This window comes from Purpureocillium takamizusanense, chromosome 12, assembly GCF_022605165.1.
Source record: "Purpureocillium takamizusanense chromosome 12, complete sequence".
NCBI classification, from domain to species: Eukaryota; Fungi; Ascomycota; class Sordariomycetes; order Hypocreales; family Ophiocordycipitaceae; genus Purpureocillium; species Purpureocillium takamizusanense.
This window is the reverse complement of record NC_063079.1, coordinates 575,513-593,965: the sequence shown is the minus strand read 5'-3', so window position 1 is coordinate 593,965 and position 18,453 is coordinate 575,513. Positions and strand designations below refer to the sequence as shown.

General features: G+C 57.8%; 6 protein-coding genes across 8 annotated transcripts; all 6 read right to left on the bottom strand.

Moving 5' to 3' along the window:
* Nucleotides 1-158: 158 nt before the first annotated feature.
* On the bottom strand, nucleotides 159-3,017 carry QNS1 (NAD(+) synthase (glutamine-hydrolyzing)). 2 transcript variants are annotated; one of them, XM_047992138.1, is made up of 8 exons: nucleotides 2,689-3,017; nucleotides 2,588-2,627; nucleotides 1,093-2,495; nucleotides 936-1,036; nucleotides 844-880; nucleotides 720-796; nucleotides 443-666; nucleotides 159-392 (listed from the first exon to the last, which is right to left on the bottom strand). In XM_047992138.1, the coding sequence occupies exons 1-8, from the start codon at nucleotides 2,818-2,820 to the stop codon at nucleotides 262-264; spliced, it is 2,145 nt and encodes a 714-aa protein (XP_047848151.1). In that variant the 5' UTR covers nucleotides 2,821-3,017; the 3' UTR covers nucleotides 159-261. The 2 variants fall into 2 exon arrangements, with proteins under 2 accessions (XP_047848151.1, XP_047848152.1); XM_047992139.1 differs by having other exon boundaries at nucleotides 2,588-3,017.
* Nucleotides 3,018-3,566: 549 nt separating this feature from the next.
* Nucleotides 3,567-5,092, bottom strand: JDV02_010400 (uncharacterized protein). Its single transcript, XM_047992137.1, has 2 exons — nucleotides 4,216-5,092; nucleotides 3,567-4,154 (listed from the first exon to the last, which is right to left on the bottom strand). Exons 1-2 carry the CDS (start codon nucleotides 5,059-5,061, stop codon nucleotides 3,732-3,734), a joined length of 1,269 nt encoding a protein of 422 aa, XP_047848150.1. The 5' UTR covers nucleotides 5,062-5,092; the 3' UTR covers nucleotides 3,567-3,731.
* Nucleotides 5,093-5,234: 142 nt separating this feature from the next.
* JDV02_010399 (uncharacterized protein) lies at nucleotides 5,235-6,776 on the bottom strand (the record flags this gene model as incomplete). Its single annotated transcript, XM_047992136.1, has 1 exon — nucleotides 5,235-6,776. The coding sequence occupies one exon, from the start codon at nucleotides 6,774-6,776 to the stop codon at nucleotides 5,235-5,237; it is 1,542 nt and encodes a 513-aa protein (XP_047848149.1).
* A 271-nt stretch (nucleotides 6,777-7,047) lies between these two features.
* On the bottom strand, nucleotides 7,048-9,714 carry JDV02_010398 (uncharacterized protein). The gene is made up of 4 exons (XM_047992135.1): nucleotides 9,152-9,714; nucleotides 9,046-9,073; nucleotides 8,506-8,985; nucleotides 7,048-8,457 (listed from the first exon to the last, which is right to left on the bottom strand). The coding sequence occupies exons 1-4, from the start codon at nucleotides 9,622-9,624 to the stop codon at nucleotides 7,285-7,287; spliced, it is 2,154 nt and encodes a 717-aa protein (XP_047848148.1). The 5' UTR covers nucleotides 9,625-9,714; the 3' UTR covers nucleotides 7,048-7,284.
* A 159-nt stretch (nucleotides 9,715-9,873) lies between these two features.
* On the bottom strand, nucleotides 9,874-12,236 carry JDV02_010397 (uncharacterized protein). 2 transcript variants are annotated; one of them, XM_047992133.1, is made up of 5 exons: nucleotides 11,977-12,236; nucleotides 11,829-11,887; nucleotides 10,568-11,731; nucleotides 10,385-10,489; nucleotides 9,874-10,308 (listed from the first exon to the last, which is right to left on the bottom strand). In XM_047992133.1, the coding sequence occupies exons 1-5, from the start codon at nucleotides 12,023-12,025 to the stop codon at nucleotides 10,042-10,044; spliced, it is 1,644 nt and encodes a 547-aa protein (XP_047848146.1). In that variant the 5' UTR covers nucleotides 12,026-12,236; the 3' UTR covers nucleotides 9,874-10,041. The 2 variants fall into 2 exon arrangements, with proteins under 2 accessions (XP_047848146.1, XP_047848147.1); XM_047992134.1 differs by lacking the exon at nucleotides 9,874-10,308 and having other exon boundaries at nucleotides 10,326-10,489.
* Nucleotides 12,237-15,340: 3,104 nt separating this feature from the next.
* On the bottom strand, nucleotides 15,341-17,155 carry JDV02_010396 (3-phytase; the record flags this gene model as incomplete). Its single annotated transcript, XM_047992132.1, has 3 exons — nucleotides 15,341-16,017; nucleotides 16,078-16,876; nucleotides 16,970-17,155. 3 exons carry the CDS (start codon nucleotides 17,153-17,155, stop codon nucleotides 15,341-15,343), a joined length of 1,662 nt encoding a protein of 553 aa, XP_047848145.1.
* Nucleotides 17,156-18,453: the final 1,298 nt, after the last annotated feature.

Genomic DNA, 18,453 nt, shown 5'->3' with positions numbered 1-18,453 from the left:
GGGCCATTTGCTTGGGGCCTTCCTTTTTGGGCTGACCACCTGCTGTTGGTTGTGAACGGCGTCAGCGGCAAGTCAATTGGTGGTGGGGGCGGACACTTTTCGCAAGGACATGACACTGAACTAAACATGGTCAGAGTTCGGCCCTGTGGTCGAGATTGCTCCCCGGAATCGAACGTTGGCTGCATAATTCAGGGGGGAAAGTAGACATTCGACGTCTACTCGTCCAGTCTATTCGGAGTCTAGATACGGTCGCAATGCCCCTCATACGTTATGCGCCACCTTGCTCAGCCGGCGCTCCAGCTCTTCTGCGTGGTCGCGAATCTTGTTGAATTGCCACGGCCAATTCACAACGTACAGGAATGGCCGCTCATCCGCTCGATTATCGTCAGGGTCTGCATTGGATGTCAGTGACGCAAGGGCACGGGGAGACACGGCAACGCACTGTAGGCAGACAAATGGATCGACGGGGTGATGATGGTTGCCTTGTGTCGGTTGATGGCATAGTTTCTGAAAAAGCGCATAACCTTTTCGGCAATCTTCTTGGGCGTCATCCCCTCCTTGTCTTTCCAGACGCCCAGAAGGCGGAGGTAGCACGACCACGGCCCGAGCTTGTCCACCTTGCGTAGGATGCCAAACATGGAGAGCTCGTCGTATGTGAGGCCCATCCTGTATGGTATCCATGTCAGATAGACTCAATGCACGCAAGGGCAGATACGCACTCATTTTCAGACTCATCATCCTGCACACCAGCTGATAGTGGCAACAATTCCGCCGTCGGCGTTGCTTCGATGAATTCCTGTGCTCGTCAGTTTTTGGCCATTCGCCGCGCCTGGTTCGCCATACCGTCATGATGGGAAGGTCCCAATTCTCACGCGCCCACCTGCATCTGTCAGATCCGCTCTCGCTCATCTTAATCGTGTCACATCGAAACCTACGCCTGAAAACGTTTCGCGTCATTCTTGGATATACTTCCCAACGGGGCAATGTCTCCCGACGAGGCATCGTATTTTGTGTAGTAGCCGCGCAGGTTCTCGTCCTGCTCCATGTCAGCTGTCGAAATTCGGTTGGGGCGCGACATGGCCGACTACTTACCACGTTGCCGCTGGTGAGCACCAACAAAGCCGAGCCAGCTCGGGGCAGTTTTCTGGCCGTAGTCACTAACTGAGCGAGGGTGTACTGCACTACCATGCGGTTGCGCGCTTGCAGGTTCTGCAGCGCCAGGTTCTCCGCCTGCGTGCCGCCCTCTACACTATAACTCGGCGTGAAGTTCAACGCCGTCTTAACGAGCGACTTGTGCGCTTCGATGGCTGGGTCGATGGGAATGTCCAGATGCCACGCCCCAAGCTTCTCGGCTAAGCGCCGGGCACGCGACTGAGTCTCCTCAGATGAGTTGACAGTGCCCGTATAACATGTTGTGAGCAGGCGGTTGACGATCTCATCCGGCGACTTGGGCGTCAGGTCTTTGACTCCAGTAACCCGTCTGAGGTCAGCCAGTGTCGTCTCTTCGCCCGCTTCTATCGATGATATGACGAGCCTTGCCATGCCGTGGACGAAGAGTGCGACGGTGGAGCTGTCGAGTCCACCGGAAAGACTCAGAAAGAAGCCCGCAGAGTTTGTCCGCGTCAAGTACTGCCAAAGATAGACGGCCGTACTCAGCCAAATCTCAGCCATGGGGTCGAGAATGCGAGGCTCAATGGGGCGCGAGATTTGAATGGTATCGGAGAGAAAGACTTGATCGGCCGGCCGAGAGAGGCGCATGTCAAGCTCTACACGTGGGTAGTCAGGCTGCGCGGCGCCTTGGACGTTTCGCGAGATGCTGCAGCGAAAGCTGCGGATCTCCTCAATGTCAATAGTGGCTGTAAGAACGTGGACGGGCTGAAGAGAGAACTGCGGTCCCTGCTCCATGACCTTGCCGTTGAGAAGGACCATGGAGGAGCCGTCGAACATCATGCGCGCCTCTCCGTCGACGCCAATGGCGTTTGCATAGACGTAGCAGCCGCCCGTCTTCCTCGTCGAGTTGGCGATGAGGTCGATGCGGGTTTTCAGCTTGCGAAGCTCAGCGTGGGATGCACTGCTGTTCAGGATGATCTCGCAACCATTGAGAGACATGTATGTGGAAGGGTTGCTGGGAGTGAACATCTCCTCGCAGGTCTCACACCCAATGGCGGTGTCGAGGGTAGAGAGGATGGCATCTCCAATGGGCACGCTGCGTTGGCCGGTAATGTTGCCAATGACGCTCTCGAGGTAGTAAGTCTCCGTCTGCATCTTCTTGGGCCAGGCAGTGAAGTGGCGTGTCTCGCGATACAGGCCGTCGTTGGCGAGGGACATCTTGGGGCGGATGAAGAGGATGCGCTTGTAGGTGCAGAGGACGCGACAGTTGTAGAGGATGTTGCGGTGGCGGCAACCCATGCCGACGTCGATGAGCATCCCCTTACAGGCCTCATCGCTGATGATGTCGGCGAGGACTTCCCAGGAGTGGATGACGGTGTCTCCCTCTGCAGCGTGGGTGAGACGTGTGAGTGAAGGACGTGAGTACGCATGATGCTTTTGTGATGATGGGGAGGAGAGGTGGTGAGAAGAAACTAACCGAGATGGTGATCGAGACAGGAATAGCCGGGGATTTCAAGCTACATGGAGACGGATCCTTAGCAATGTTCCTCTATCGACTCGATGGGCGGGAGATGGAACCTCGGGACCGGTGCGCAAGGTTGCGCCCTTTGCTTTGGCGAGGCGAATCGACTCAATGATACGGTCGCGGTTGCCCTGAAAGTCCAGAGGCACGCTGGGCAGCGTGGCCGCAGCGACCGTGATGAAAGACATGGCGGCGCCGGTGCAGCAGCGGCAGCAGCAGCAGCAAAATAAGCGAGGTGAAGTTGGGGGAACGTCGACGATACTGGAGCGACAGTTGAGCGAGTGTTGAGGCTCAGAGTCACGGCTCCAAAAGTCAAGGGCTCCTTCGTAGTGAGATGCCGAGACCAGCCCGTTGCGGCTTTCGGAGCTCCGACCTTGAACCCAAAGGTCCCGAACTAGTTTAGCGCGGATTCGTCTTTGTTCAAAGACACCTCGAGTTTATATGGAGCACAAACTACTTGAGCTGCTCATGCAAATCACAGCTCGCAATCATGTGGTGTTTTAGCTACGATTCACGTCTCATGGTGGTGAAAGCGGCCGAGGGTGGTAATGTCCCTTCTGGGGTGAATGCGAATACTGCAATGCTGTGCAGCGGCTGCTGCACCTGTCGTGCGAGGAACCACAGGTTGCGGTGCTCTTGGATTGGCTCAAGGCTGCCGAAAATAAGCGACCTTCGACAAACGTGGTAGCAATCCCGGTACCCCCAATGGCGCCCACCTTGCGGCTTCCTGTTGCTGTTTGGGGAGCCCATGGAGACCCCGCCCCCCAGGAACCGATTAGTACAGCGCTGTTGCCAGACTCTCAGTGCGCCACAACGCACTGGAGAACGAGCCTAACTCCCCAGCTCCAGGCCCTGCTAGAGCGTACGGCCGCGGACGTCCAACTTCTACGTATGGATACACCCAAACCCTGCCACTCCAAGCCAGCAGTCGTCCATGACGCTCTTTGCGACTTGTCTTGATTTGACTCCGAGTTCAGCATCTAATGATCATTGATGCACGACAGCTCATGCATACGCAGGCATCTCAAGCGTCTGCTCGCCTGCTGCCATTCCCAAGAACGAGGCAACAGCCCCGCCTGCGTCATATTTCCGTACAAGCTCACCACCTGTCATCGACGCAACCCCAGAGGAATAGGGGCCGTTCTCGTAGGACCTCTACATCTGCGATCCCGCCGGCCCACAGCGAGGCCTGTTCCAGAGACGCGTTGACCAAGCGCTGCGCCAGCGGAAGGTGCTTCTCCTGATATCCTCGGGATGCTTCCATCAGGGCATTGGCTATCTCCGCGTCGGAAGCATCTGCCGGCAGCTCTCCCGACAGAACCCGCGGGTTCCATTCTTCATGCAAAAAGGTCGTGCAGCCTATGAAGCCGCACGACATGGACCCGGCAATGTGCGGCGTCATGGCGTTCGCGGCGTCGCCAAACGTCGTCATGCAGAGGTCTGCGTTGACCAGACTCCCTATTTCTCCCAGATGCGACAACTCGAGGCGCTGGCATCCTCCCGGCGTCTCCGTTTGCATGAGCTATACATGATGATTCAGTGTCAGCGTATGCTGATGCCTCGATAACAGTGACACGACTCACCCTCAACAAGGCGTCTACTTTGGCGTTGCGGCCTGGAAAGTAGCCAAGCAGCTCGTCCATGGTCACCTTGCTGGCACGGCTCAGCTTCTTTTGCTCCCTCTCGATGCAAAATGCCGCCACATTCGTCAAAGTGCTGTCTTCGATCGGAAAGATGAGCAGATGCCAGCCCTTTGCCCCAACGAAGCTGTACGACTCGCGCGAAAACGGCTCGCCAACCGCCTCCGCCACCTTGGTCGTGTCGACCTTGCCTCGGAACGCAAGGAACCCAGTATAGCTCGGCGGGCGGTAGCTGTCCCCCTGGACAAGCTTGCGGCACGTCGAGTTGACGCCGTCGGCAGCCCACACCGCGTTGGCAGACGCCCTGGTGCCATCCTCAAAGGCGAGCTCGAGTTGCTGTGGGCCGACATGTCGCACATCTGCCAGGCGCTTTCCGTAACGGATGTCTGACGTGCTTCTTCCTTCGGGCAGTGCCCTGTCTAATAGCTCCATGAGCTCGCCTCGACCCACGCGTCCGTAAACCTTGCCCTCCGGCACCTCCACGTTGGCGACGAAGCGGTCCTCGACGCCCCCGTGCCACGCACGCATCCATGTGCGGGATGTGTAGCATGTCTCCTCGAGCTGGCGGCCGAGCTCCGGGTTGAGCACCCTGGCTGCGAGCAGCGTCTGCGGCCCGACGCCGTACCCAAACGATGGTCGGAGAGGCAGAACGTCGGCCTCGTACTGGACAATCTCGATGCGAGGGTGCGTTGCTGCTGAGCAGGCGAGCAGTTTGCCTATCGGGCCGGAGCCGATGATGGCTATCCGAAACTTGCCCGCAACGGCTGCGTCTTTCCCTGCGGAGTCCATCTCGCGTCCGGCGAAGCTGGGAGTGTAAAAGGTGATGAAACCGGCTCAGCCGGCGACTCGGCGAAATACAAACATGGACAATTATGTAAGTCAAGACATGGCGATCATAGGCAAACGTACCCGTAAGCAACATTCGAGTTACATCGTGTGCGGTCTGTACAGGGTCGTTTCTTTCAGACACGGAACCATCGGTCAAGAGCAGTCTTTGCCCCTTCTACACAAATCTGGTTTCCCTCCGTAGCAACCCACGCGACGACGCCATCAGGTCGGACAAGAAGGGCCCGCAAACCCCGAGCATCATGCGCTCCGACTTCAACACAGTCAACCGCATCCTCATGGCCTCCATTGGCAATCAGCACTCTAAGCGCTACATTGCCTTCGAGGTTGAACAAGACGCCTTTGCCGGAGCGCATCTTGTCGCCCAGCCGTGAGCCGTCCTTGAGCTCCAAGTCCGGAGCGCTGCTACCGACGAGTGGATGGCTGTGGCCGAGCTCATACCTCTGCGAGAGCCCCCAAGTCCGCTCGAGCAGCAGGTGGACACCGTCTTCAGTGTCCATGACATCGTGGATGAACGTTCGCAAGGCCCTGCTGTGCTCGTCGGGTTGAAGAGCCAACACTTGCGTGCGCGTCCAGGCCAGCATCCGTGTCGCAATAGGATAGCGCTCGGCCTCGTACGTGTCAAGGAGCGCAAGATCCGCCTCCCCATTCCGAACTTCCCGTCGCACCGTCATGCCCAGCTTCCACCCGAGATTCATGGCGTCGCCGAGGCCGAGATTTAGGCCCTGGCCGCCAAGCGGCGCGTGGATATGCGCAGCGTCACCCGCGATCAGCACCCGGCCCTTGCGATACGTCGTTGCCTGCCTGCATCGGTCCGTGAAGGCGGATGCGAGATGGACCTTGGTGATTGCTACGTCTGAACGGCCGGACACGCGACTGAAAATGGCCTGGAGATGGTCCCTCGTGATCTCCTGCGTCCGGTCGAAGGCACCACCATCAAAGTCCGTCAGGTAGATCATGTTTGGTGGCCTGAAGATGTACATGCCGTTGTCGGTCGGATGGAAGCCTGGCTTGAGACTTTCTGGATGGTCCAGGTCGCATTTCGCTGCGTAACCAGTGAATCGAGCCTCGGTCCCGACAGAGTCAATCCCTGCGGCCTTGCGGACGGCGCTTCGCGCCCCATCACATCCGACGAGCCACCTCCCGTGGAAGTGCTCTCCGCCCTCGGTTCCGACCGTGATACCGCTTGCGTCTTGGCTGACGATGCTGGCAACACCGCCACCACGTGATATTGTGACTCCCAGCTCCTCGGCACGCTCCGTCAAAGCCTGCTCGAAAGATCCAATAATGATAGGGCAGGGGAGCAGAGACTTTCCAGGAAGGCGGTACTTGTAGCGGCTGAGATCAAGTCTGCTGGCGTCTAGCATGATTCCGGCAAAAGTGCCGCCGCTCTGGAAGCCGGCCCCTTTCTCGGGCGCAAGGGGCCTCTTCCCAACGTCGGTTATATTGTCCAGTAGCCCGCGACGGTATAGCGACTCGACCGACAGCGTCTGGAGGCCGCGAAAGCCCAGCGGGTCGGCCTTCCAGGGAGAGTCGGGCGTGGAGTCGCGCTCCAAAACGAGGACGGAAGTGCGCGCCAGGGCGAGCTCGCAGGCCAGAAAAAGCCCGACAGGGCCGGCTCCAGCGATTATCACGTCATAGAGCGTCTTGTTGGTCATTTTGCGAGCTAACTTTGGCTTTAACAGGGGATGTTGTTGACAATGTTCAGGGTGCAGTGATCGGAACACCAGCACCCCATGGTTCCTTTATTACTTTTATCACAGCGGTGTATGACCTCATGACTCCTACGTCTCGGGGTATTGGATCCCATCGATGTTACTGCAGCTGACCGAATGATCGAACATGGAGTGAAAGCTGGAGGTCCGAGACGGGGCGACTACCTCCCGCTTCGGGCTTTGCTAGCGCGCGAACACACAAGGAGCACACAACTGGAGTCTCGCACCCGGGGCCAAGCTCGGGAGTTTGTAACTCCCGAGAACAGGCTTTATAAGCCCCGAGCGCAATATAAAATTGGTAACGTTACCTTTCTTCGCAGTTTGCAAGGGTCCGCATTGGAGCATTGATGACCGCTTCACTGTTCTTTATTTGGCGTCTCTGGTTCGAGCATATCCTTGTCTACTCGCTGCTGCCGGGGTAGCCCCGATTCGCGAACCTTAACCACGGCCGCTAAATATGATATGATCCAGGGTTCAACGGATATGAGGCATCGGAACTGAGACCGGTAAAGGGGTCCACTTCTTCGAGATCACCATGAGTCGCCGTGCTCATCATAAACGCCTCCGCCTCAACACCGGTTGGGGCCGCGGCGAACCAGCCGTTGGCGCTCATGTATGCCACTTCGCCCGGCCCATCCGCTACAGAACACTGCATCATCTGTGCCCGCGCAGCGTCCCTCTCGCGTGTGGACGAGACGAGTCTTGGGACGCTCCGAGGCTCCGCCGACTCGGACACCGCTTCGAAGGCCTCCCATGCGCCCAGGACCAACTTTCCGAACATTATGAACAAGGGGTTCGCGACAGGCTTAGGTGGAGGGAAGCGGGCTTCGCAGCTATCGCTCAGGACATCCCAAGCTTGCGTGGCCAACGCGCTGAGCGGGCGCTGCCGCAGGTCCTGGAGAATGTGCATGTATGCCGGGAATGGGAAGTATGACTGCAGATGCCAGAGGAACCCGCTGACCAGAGGCGACGTCATCATCTTGGTGTCGCTTTCTAGGAGATTCAATGCTAGTGACATGGCGTGATCTCTTTGCTTGTCTGCTTGCTGAGAGCCAGACCCTCGGGAGTAGTGCTCCAGCAGCCGGCACTTGGCAATATAAGTTCGCGTCATCCAGACGGTGACAAAGTGAATCGGATTTTCAGGGTCGCACGCTGCAAAGTGCCGATGCTCGATGCGCCTTTCCAGATCCTCGAGACTGCCGCCGTCGGGTAGCACCCTCGCTAACGGCTTGAGGGTCGGGTTCGTAAAGTCCAGATGAAACGACGCATTGCGCACGAAATCCGCAATCTCGCAGCGTACGACGACATAGAGCATCTGGGTTGAGGTCGCCTTGGCTTTTGGCAGTTCCTTCATGTCCCCGCGGAGATCAGAGTCGTCGACGTTGAGAGGAATCTTGCAGTCCCATGTCGGGCTCAACGGCACGTCCTTGAGGTCGGTCTTTTCGCCTAGGCGGGAGTCGTATAGCATGATTGCCCACCAGAGCCTGCGGCGCATCTCTGCTTCAAAAGGAGGGAGCTGGGAGAGGCACGATTCTTTGTGGATCCCCATACCCTGCGCGATGCGGAGTGCGACGGCGAGCATGGAAGATGTTGAACGCGGATCCGAGTCGAGACGAGCCGAGAGCTGTATCCGGTTAGCCAAAGCAGAGGTGAGGAAAGGGAAATGGCATACCAAGTAAAGGTAAAACGCTGTCAAACAGTCGCGGTCTGCTGACCGCAAGTATCTGGCATTCATGAGGGCTTGCTGACAGCCGAAACGATACCTGGCCTGCAGATCATCCTTTGCAAGACCAAACATGTCCAGACAATCCTCCTCGGTGAGACTAAACGTCGCCAGGGAGTAGATACTAAACATGAGAGCCTCCAGAGAGCGCTCAATGCTGGCGAGGTTCTTCGCCGCTGCGATGATGCGCCGTTGCAGGCTGGGATTGTGCGTGACTTTGAAGAGCGGATCTGCATTCTCGAGGTACACTTGCCAGAGCCTAAAGATGTCAACCGCATCGGGGTGGAGCGTCGAGAGGTCGATGAGGGTTTGGTGCTGGTTACCGAATAAGAGGTCGTCATCGTGCCCTAGCTCGTCCAATGCACTCTTTACCGTGCTTTGCACCATACTGGCGACGGGAGCGTCACTGCTATTTGTGGACGCTTGGGTCTGACGCGCGGCAACTTATTAGAGGGGATTTTCGACTATGAGTGACGTGAAGGGTCTCACTTCTTGGGTCATGGCCTGCCAGATGCTTCTGCTCGGCGTTAGCCACCGAGTGACGGCTAGGGCTCGGGTGCTTAGGATTCGATTTGCCATTGCCGGGATAACGCACCTCACTTCGAAAGCGCCCTCAGGCTGCGCAGCCGTCCAGGGCGAAGAGCCATCGGCAGCGCTAGCGGGCGGTGCATCGGCATCTGAGTCGCCTTCGTCATTGTCGTTGTCGTCTTCGCAGTCTCGAACGGGCGCTTTTCCCGCGGCAGACGCCTTGTGAAGCGGCTCGAACTTGACGCCGTTCCTTCGCAGCAGCCCCTCATACTGACGGAGCCGATCCAGGAGCTCGCGTTCCGGGAAGCGGCGCCGGCGCTGACGGACCTGCGTAGCCGGCACACACCGCGCCTTGTGCCGGACGCAATTCGCGCAGGGGAAGCTGCGGTCGCATCGCACCTTGCGCTGCTGGCAGAGCACGCACGATAGAACGCGCTGTGCTCTGGGCGCTTGGGGAGGGAGGGGCTTTGACCCATGTCCTTGATGCTGTGAAGGCTGTGAGAAGGAGGGCGGGTTTCCAGAGTCGGTCGGCGCGGACATTGTCACAGGGGACTGTGGCCGATAGCCTGACGTTACACGGCGGGCTGGTTCAATGACGGGGGCGAGGCGACTGGACGGACATGAAGTTCGTATCAGAGTTGATGTCGTCAGCGCTGGAGATGGGAGTCCGTCACTTTGGTCACCCACGCTAGCCGCTCTGGCTACACTGATGTATGTAGGCGGGACAGTAACCGCTCTCTGATCCCTCATCAAGGGCCCCAAACGACAACATAAGATACAGAATTCGATCTTGGCTAAAAAGTTCTACATGTATGGTATCTAGTCTATGATAACACTATGCGCGCGCCTAACTATACATTCGAAAAGTATTCACCCCAGCGCTACATGACTCCGTGTAAATAAACAGTGGTCCTCCGCCCAAGCCGTCCGTGACGAAGTGTGCCGTACCCGTGCCGCTCACTGCACACACATATCCTTCATGTTAACTGGAGGGATGGCCGCGAGAGAGTAATGCCGATACTTGTCGGCAGTGAGGCCGCGGAGCTTCCGCCCCCAGAAGAGCAAAACGACCGGTATCCCGAGGACGAGCGGCGAGAGCGCCGTGCCCAGAATGAAGACGTTTTGGAGCCCCATGCCATCCAGCCAGGGGATGATGCCGATGGAGGCGGCCGCGCCGAGGGCGTTGCGCACGACTGCCACACCGACGAAGGCATCGCCAATCATCTGCGCAGGGCGTTAGCCAAAAAAGAAACAAACATATGAAACATGTTCATCGTGTCTTGAATTGTACGCCACTCACGTTGTGGTAGCAGTCGATGAGATATGCGACCGCGATGGACAGACTTATGCTGAGGCCAAAGGCAAACATCGCGAACCCCAGGGTGGGCCAAAAGCAAGGGATCCCCTATCGAACATGAAGAAGGCGATTGATTAGCGGTTGCCATGTAGGAACAACAGGCCCAATGCACGATCGGCCACTTACCCGGGCGATACCGATGCCAAACAAGAGCATCCCGCCGCAGATGAAAACGGCAGCAGGCAGAGTAACCCACAGCCGCATCTCGGGGTGATAGATGCCGCCGTTCCTGTTCGCGAGCCGCACCACCCAGAGGTCGCTGAGCGGCGCCACCAGCAGACTGCCGAGGAGATGGCCAAGAAAGGGGGCCAGGTTGTACACCCCAATCTCTTGCGTGGTGTAGTTGTAGGGGGGCTTGTCCAGCCTCGTCATCATGATGTACTGCATCATCTCGAGCCACGCCATGGACCCGCCGTACGTGACCGCCGTGTACGCCACGGCGGGAAAGCTGACGAGGATGACAAACGGCGCCAGAAAGCGCTCCTTGATGGGCCTCTGGGTGTTGGTGATCGGGGCAAAGCGCTCCCTCAGTGACTTGGGCTCGGGGGGCAGGTCGAGGCTCGGCTTCCGCGCGTGGCGGGGCGTGACGTTCATGAGGCGGTTCATATCGACAATGTCCATGGGCTCCTCGCTGTCCGTGAATAGGATATACGGCCTGTTGTAAAACGCCTCGGGCTCTCTGGCCCTGGTCTTGATGTCGGAGTGGCACCTCGTGTTGGGGACAAAGGTCGACTCCTCCAGCAGGAACAGCACCAGGACGAAGTTGACGGCCAGGGCGATGGCGTTGCCGCACCTCATCCATCGCCAGCTCGCGCGGTCGACCAAGAACCCGGCAACCAGGGGGCCCAGGAACGCCCCCACGCTCTGCGCGAACATGAAGAGCCCGCTCATGGTCGCGAACTGGTGCACGAAGAACAGGTCCGCAATCGTCATGGGCACAATGGTCATGGCGATGGATGCCCCGACGCCGATCAGCGTCGTCGTGACCAGGTTCCCTACCTTGTCGGATATGACGGCGGACCCCACGGCGGCCCCGAACTGGATCGCCACGCTGAGCAAGAAGATGGGCCGTCGGCCGAAACGGTAGGCAAGCGGGATGAAGCCGATGCCCGTCAGGCCGAGGCCCGCGTACTGAAGAGTGGTGGCCACGGCCATGTCCGTGTTGCTCAGCTTCAGGTCCTGCTGCAGCTCCGTCCAGGCCCCACGGTCGGCGTGAAGGATCAGCCATGTTACTATGATGTAGAAAAGAACGACCGAGTAGTGCAGGGCTTTCCGCCCGCTTGACCAGTTCTGATCGGGGGTGCCAAGTCAGATAGATATTGATATGTGTACGGACCATTCGCCGCCCACCAGTTGCGAACGCGGAAGTCGGGCAAAAGAAACGTACCAGCGGGTCATCGTAGTCGTCTGTAGGCTTCGGGTGGAAGATGATCTTGGTGGTCGAGTCTGCGGCTCGCGCGTCGTGTTAATTTCAAGAGCCAAAAGTCCGTCCGTTGCACTCAACTGCGACCGGATGTCAACGAGATGGATCTCACCTCTCCTCGCCGTTAACCGGACAGTGCCGGGAGGCGTCTGCGTAGCCATGACGCAGGCGGGCACCGCTCCTCGAGGAGCAACGTCCTCTTCTCTTGTCCTCTGATGAATCTGAACGAGCCTCTAAATTCGTCGGGTCCCCTTCAGTGTGCCGTGCGGCAACGTGAGGTTTATTTCTCAGCAGGTGGGAGCGTCGGATTCATTCGTGTAATCAAGCCACGACCTGGCGACGCGTGGTTGACCTCCAATATCTGCGTAATGGGCGCAGGTTGCTACTACTATATCTGTAATATGCACGACCCATGAGACTGATGTCTGCGACCCCCTCCCTCCCCTTCCTTTCAGTGTAACCTGTTGGTGCTCCACCGCCCAGAGTTGCCATGAGGCCTGTAGGCCTCCGTGAGGAAATAGACTTTTTCCCTGCGACCGTGTGTTCCTGGCCTGTTTCAATGCTGGCTGGGATCAAATCTGGGTCTCTCCCAGCACCACCACCGCCAGACGTCAAAACTCCAGACGCATGGATCAACCGAGAGGGGGGGCCGATCGCGCGAACGCTAGGCTTGTTGTGGCAGCCATCTGGCCACTTTCTTCAGTAGGTTCTCCTGGGATTTTCCAAGTGCCGAACGGTCAAGGCCATGGGCGGGTCAGGGGCCTGGGTCGTGGGGCGCCGTTCCGATCGCCTTACGGGAGCCAAGCATCCCAGGAAAGCTGAGGGGGTTTGAACCTGTAGGCTTGTCGTGGTGAGAAAGAAGTCTTTACATGGAGAGCTAGAGCGACCGTCTTGTCCTCTGCGTAGTTGCCACAAAAAGCCTGAAAGGCTCAATTCGTTTCGCATGCTAACACTTGACGATATGAACGCCGACTCCAGTCTCGCTTTACTCCAGCACAGTATACGTACGCGCGAGACATTGATACACGACAACCGATATAGATAGCCTACACACAGGTCCAAATGCAACATTGCATTCGATCGTATCCTTTACAACATATACTACGGAGTTGCACCGTATCCACCAGGCCGCTTTTGGTCAGCCCGGGCAGAGTTCCGGACGAGTCCATAGTTATGTTTTCAGCTTGTCGTTACGCTCTCCCACACTTGAGCTCCGCCCCCGGCTCTGGCTCCGTAAGTAATCGTGGATCTATCAAATGCTGTGAACATAGGCTAGACACTAAGCAACTGCTGACCTACTACGAGACACGAATGAGTTCTTTTTGAAAGGCAGCACCCAGAAGGGACTCGACCACGTGTGGAGCCAGCTCTGTGGTTCACGGGGTGGGTCAGGGAAGCCCCATTACCACGGAGAGTTTGAAACGTCCGACAGACCTCCCCATTCATGCCCCCCATCGCCTCCCGCCAACTTGAGTGGAATGCCCACCTACGCACGGTACTTGAAGTCTTTGCTAATAAGCCCTTTGGAAGTCCTGGTCTGACCGACTGACTGCCCGCTGATATCTGCTTCCCGAGCCGTCTGTGGGACGACATGAGGATCGGGCTGTTACCACATGCAGATAGTCACGACCGCTGTCGGCTCTCCCACCCCAACGGCACTCCGTACTTCATGTCCGCGGCCAAACCTGAGACGTGCTCGGTGCTACCAGCCAAAAGAGCATAGGGGTGGCCGACCTTCCAAAGTCGGGAGTGACATCATGACACAGGGGAGGGACCGCACATTACTGCAAGTGAGCTGAGCATTCGGGCACACCCAACTTTTATCAAGCGGACAGTCTAGGCGTCGCACTGCAGTCACATCAAGACGAACCGGTCGTATCGATGCATTGAATTGGCGCGACCCCCTATACGCACCCAGTCGTTACTCCTCGTTGTTAGGGGCTGCTTGTCTTCAGCCGCCCAGCCAAGGTTGATGAGACGGAGCCGTCGTGCCGCCACCACGGTAGAGGTTTGACCTTCTGTCAAGGTTCGCCACCGCGAACCATTTTCTTTCCTATCGCGGCCACATCGATGGCTTTGGTAACGTCTCCGTCCACGATCCAGATCGTCCGGATACCTTCCTCATGACCGAGCCAAAGCCTCCTGCGCTGGTTAAAGCAGCCGGCGATATCGACGCCTTCGTAGTGCAAGACGCGCGGCCGCCGGATGGCCATCGCGGTCCGACTCCGGCATCCTTCTCCGGGCGCTTCATCCACTCGGAGATCTACGAGGCGTACCCAGCGATTCAAAACATCGTGCAGTCACATTCCCTGGTCCTAGTCGCGCGCGCGCCATCTCGGGGCTGCCGCCGCGGCTAGTGTGGCACATGGCTAGGTTCCTAAGGTCGACTCTGCCCGTCTTCGACACGCGCGGATTCTACCAGGAAGCTGAGAAGCAGCTCACTCTGGTGAACAGTCGTGAGCTCGGCCGTGCGCTGGCATCTACGCTAGCAGATAGTTCCAGCCCTGATAGGATGGCGGCGGCGCCTTACATACACCGTCGTCTTGCAGCGCGGACATTGGGTTCGTGACGTGGAGCACGTCGATAGAGCAGCAGCCCGTGTACCGCGCGGTTTATGCGCAGCAAAGTGGTGAGATACAGCACAGCAGGCCGAGGCGTTGGGGAGCGCCTCCAGCCGCATAGCGCGGTGCGAACATCTCGGCGAGGCCCGAGTGCCGGGACTGCGCCGCGACGGACGACGTGTGTTGTTGGGTCAAGTCGTGGTCATGATGGGTCGCGCGAGTACGGTCTAATCTGCTGTACGAGATCCACGTACAGGACGACTCCAAATGACCGTCTGGATTGTTGATCGGTCATGCCCCCGATGTCGCTGTGCTTCAAGGAGGGAGGTGTCAACCGCTGCTTGCATAGAGCCGGCAGATCTCCAGTTCGCAGGAAAGAGTCGCACGGTTCCTGAACTCTAATTTTCACTCTGCGGCACTACCCGCCAGGGGTATAATGCCATGTCTGCACGCATAAACACGTTCATCCTGCGGCAAGCCGCTGTCGCAGGTGCATGTGGCATTGAACTCGGTGGCCGGATCTCGCTTTGCGCATGATGGATCTGCCGCGATCCAGGGCATTACTTGCTCAGCAGCCTGCCGGCGAATTGATAAGAGGGCACAACGCTCCCCTCATATCAGACAGTCTCATGGGGCGGCCGAGCATTGAACCCTGTATATGGTCTGTGACGGCTTCTTGGAACCTTATCAAGATAGTAGATTCCTCGTCTGACACGAGCAGCATGTTGCTCCGTCATAAATGATACAGATAATTGTTCGTGGTAACAAAGCAGCGAGAGGTCGAAAAGCAGTCAATTACGCGTGGGATATGTATAGAGTAGTACTATATAACACTTGACGGCAGGCTATTTTACTGAACGCCGAGCCTTGCAACGACAAACCTTGCACCATAGTCCGCAACGTTTCCCCTGCGTACTAGCTATATGACTTGTCGGCAAAGATTGTTCCATCATAGTCAATAGCCTTGGTCGAGTTCGCCAGCGTGTAGTTGGCAAAGCATGCGTAATTGTAGTTGCTGAGCTTGTACGCATCCTCCTGACTCTTGAGGAACGCGCTCAGCTCACACAGTCCATCAACTCGCCCGCTGGTGGCGTTGCCGCACAAGCCGCCGCGAATCGTGTGCAGCGGCAGAATGCCATTGTTGAGGCGCATGCGGATGAACTTGTGCGTTGCGTTGGCGGCGTCGTAGCCGTACTGCGTCGGAGAGTACGAGACGCGACGGTCCCAGACGGCGGCTGGGTCGGGGGAGGAGCAGCCGATGGTCTCGGTGATGAGGTTCGCGCCAAAGGGCGTCAGTTGGGAGAGGATGAAGCGGCGGTCAGGGCGAGGCGGGAACTGCGTCAGAGGAGGTGCGTCTTTGAGGTAGTCGAGGGACATTGCCGTGAGGACCGAGATGAGAATGTCGTCGTGGGAGAAGTCTGCGTAGATCTGCTGGCCGAGCGGAAAGGTGGAGGCGTTGTCGTCGAGAGTCGAGTTGACGGAGGAGTTGGACGACGTGATGTACTGGTGTGTAAGGCGAGCCATGAGCTCCTGGAGGTAGCCGATGCCCTGAGCCCTGCCGGTCGGGTTGCCGTAGCTATACAGATAGTAGTCTTTCGCACCCGTCAGCAACTTTCATGCCGGACGTGATTTTGGGGACGACATGTGCATACATTGAATATCCAATACGTTCTCGAAGCCCTCCCACTCCTCCTCGGAGAACAGGTGACAAAAGTCGGACATGCCAATGAACGCGTACTCATACGCGCACATCATCTGCATGGCATACGCGTCCTGGTACGTAAACTCAAACCCGGCCGGTGCGTCCTCTTGGAGCCGCTGCACGACAGAACGGAGATAGTTCTTCTTGTACGCATCCTGATGGCGGGCGGCAATGTCGAGGTTCGCCTCCGAGTTGTCGTTGAAGCAGCTGTCGTACGAGGCGAGCGTGTTGTTCTCGGTCCCGCCCTCGGGGATGATGACCACCTCGAACGGGGCGGCCCATTGCGTCAGCGCGGGATCCGGCGTGGCATTGAAGCTCGGCCCGAAGAAGCCCAGCGCCCAGTTGATCTGGCTGTTCTCGATGCGCGACTGGCCCGTGGTGCGGAGGGTGACGCGAGGGCGGCGCGCGGAGCCGTTGTTGGCGAACACGGGGCCGTACTGTAGCTGCGCCGCGGACGCGTTGTAGAGGGTCCTTCCGTAGCGGTTCCAGAACGAAATGCCCGCTGAGAACTCGGTGGCTGCCCCGACGCCCGTCAAGAGACCCGTGTCGTTGAGGATGTAGGTGTATGTGTTGAGGAACTTGAGCGGGCCACCGAAGCTATCACCACCACCACCACCACCACCACCACCACCACCACGGCTGTCGCCCCGGGTATGGTTGGCCACCTTCTGGGCGAACCCGCCGGTGACCTTGCCGTCCACGCTGTCGGGGAAGCGCTGGGCGTGGCGCTGAAGCGTGCTCACAGATTCCTATGCACGGCGAGTCAGTCGAGGACAACCTCTACATGTAACGCGCGCGCGTGTTCAATTCTTCATGTTAGCAGGGGATGGGAAAGAACGCACCACCTGGCACCCGTCCGGCAAGCCCACAGACCTCACGCCAAACGCATCCTCGGCGTTGTCGACGTACACCGAGAGCTCTCCCCAAGATCTGTAAATGCTGGGGATGTCGGAGACGATGCGCGACGCCACGGCGGCACCGGAGTAGCCAAGGACGGCAACCGTCACAGCGAACTGGGGAACACGCATTGCGCCAACATGAGTACCTTACGGCACAAGGACTATTTGTCTGACGTGAATGAAGATGGTCCGGAGAGCGAGTAGGCGGGCGGGCGAGCAGGGGAAATGACGGGCACGAGCACCCCTTATGTGTTTGTTTGTTCAATGGTCTTGCCCGGCCTGTACGTGCTGCGCATCTGCCTGCCGTCTTGACTTTTTCGTCTGATCAATGTAACATGGGCTACTATTTCGGATACGCGGCAGTGACACTTGCGCAGCACGTACCCTAGTGTCAACACCAGACCATTGCGGGCTGCCACATTTGGGGCAGTCAGCGGGGATCAATTTTCGCGCAACTCTTCTCCGGCGTTCAAGTGTGCGTGCTCCCCCGTACGAGGGGTCCGGTCGTCGATCGGCCCCGTCCCCATGTGGTCTGTGGCTTGTGGTGGATGCACGTCGCACACAATGACGACGAGAGTCAAAGGGTACGAAGTGGTGTTGGCTGACCGGCCTGTGCCGAGATGCCGGTGGAACAGCGAATTCCATCACGGACGCCGGGAACGTGGTCAAAACAGTGGCCGGGCAAGAGTCGAGATCTGAGCCCAGAATATTGGCTTTTCGTGTTTTCCTCTCCAGTATCGGCATCACCAATCTGGTGACCGGAGTGAACGTTTAAACGCTTGTAGGTATCGCATGCACCTCTACTATACAGTATAACTGCTCTGTACGGAGTAATTGCTTCCCAAGTAACAAAGTAACTTACCTGCTCGCCATGTTTGCTTACACTCCGACAAACGCCCACTCGCAAGGGCATCAAGGCAGTGCGCAACGCAGCAATGACCCGTAAACTCGAATCAGGATGAATAACCCCGACCCCAGCCCCTGGGACGGACGGCTCAGAAATTGGCACGAGCCATCATTCATGTTGTTTTGAATCCTGATGCCCACCAAACGTGTCTCACCTTTTTCGCAGGTCCAAGCGGTCGAGAATCTGTGAGCAAGGTGAGACTCTCCCATATGATTGAAGATCGCTATTTGAGACACCAAGCCATGTACTCCGTACGTACGTAGTAAATAATAGTATATTCGCAGGCTCGGCTCGGTAATCTACCCGTTTCCGCTCCCGTCAAGCTAGCCCCCAAAGTGGTTCATCGGTCATTACTTCATCTTGCATCTGGCGCCATGTGCCTATGGAAGACCGCCAGAAGCTCAGCCTCCGCTCGTGGCTTCTGTCCACCCAGGCTCACTGCCAACCGTCAAGCAAAGTCTTGCAAACGGCAAACCACTTGGGCCTACCCTCAGACACCTAGTCACCGCGCCACCTACAC

Excerpts from the sequence above, each read along its gene's own strand:
- QNS1 (XM_047992138.1), bottom strand. The coding sequence starts at position 2,820 with ATGTCTTTCATCACGGTCGCTGCGGCCACGCTGCCCAGCGTGCCTCTG. Across the intron at positions 2,496-2,587 it reads CTGTCTCGATCACCATCTCG|AGGGAGACACCGTCATCCAC; the intron begins GTTAGTTTCTTC and ends CCCACGCTGCAG. Across the intron at positions 797-843 it reads GGGACCTTCCCATCATGACG|GAATTCATCGAAGCAACGCC; the intron begins GTATGGCGAACC and ends TGACGAGCACAG.
- JDV02_010400 (XM_047992137.1), bottom strand. The coding sequence starts at position 5,061 with ATGGACTCCGCAGGGAAAGACGCAGCCGTTGCGGGCAAGTTTCGGATA. Across the intron at positions 4,155-4,215 it reads AAGTAGACGCCTTGTTGAGG|CTCATGCAAACGGAGACGCC; the intron begins GTGAGTCGTGTC and ends CATCATGTATAG.
- JDV02_010398 (XM_047992135.1), bottom strand. The coding sequence starts at position 9,624 with ATGTCCGCGCCGACCGACTCTGGAAACCCGCCCTCCTTCTCACAGCCT. Across the intron at positions 9,074-9,151 it reads GAGGGCGCTTTCGAAGTGAG|AAGCATCTGGCAGGCCATGA; the intron begins GTGCGTTATCCC and ends AACGCCGAGCAG. Across the intron at positions 8,986-9,045 it reads GGCAGGCCATGACCCAAGAA|ACCCAAGCGTCCACAAATAG; the intron begins GTGAGACCCTTC and ends GCCGCGCGTCAG.
- JDV02_010397 (XM_047992133.1), bottom strand. The coding sequence starts at position 12,025 with ATGGCTACGCAGACGCCTCCCGGCACTGTCCGGTTAACGGCGAGGAGA. Across the intron at positions 11,888-11,976 it reads CCGGTTAACGGCGAGGAGAG|ACTCGACCACCAAGATCATC; the intron begins GTGAGATCCATC and ends CGCGAGCCGCAG. Across the intron at positions 10,309-10,384 it reads TCATCGACTGCTACCACAAC|ATGATTGGCGATGCCTTCGT; the intron begins GTGAGTGGCGTA and ends CGCCCTGCGCAG.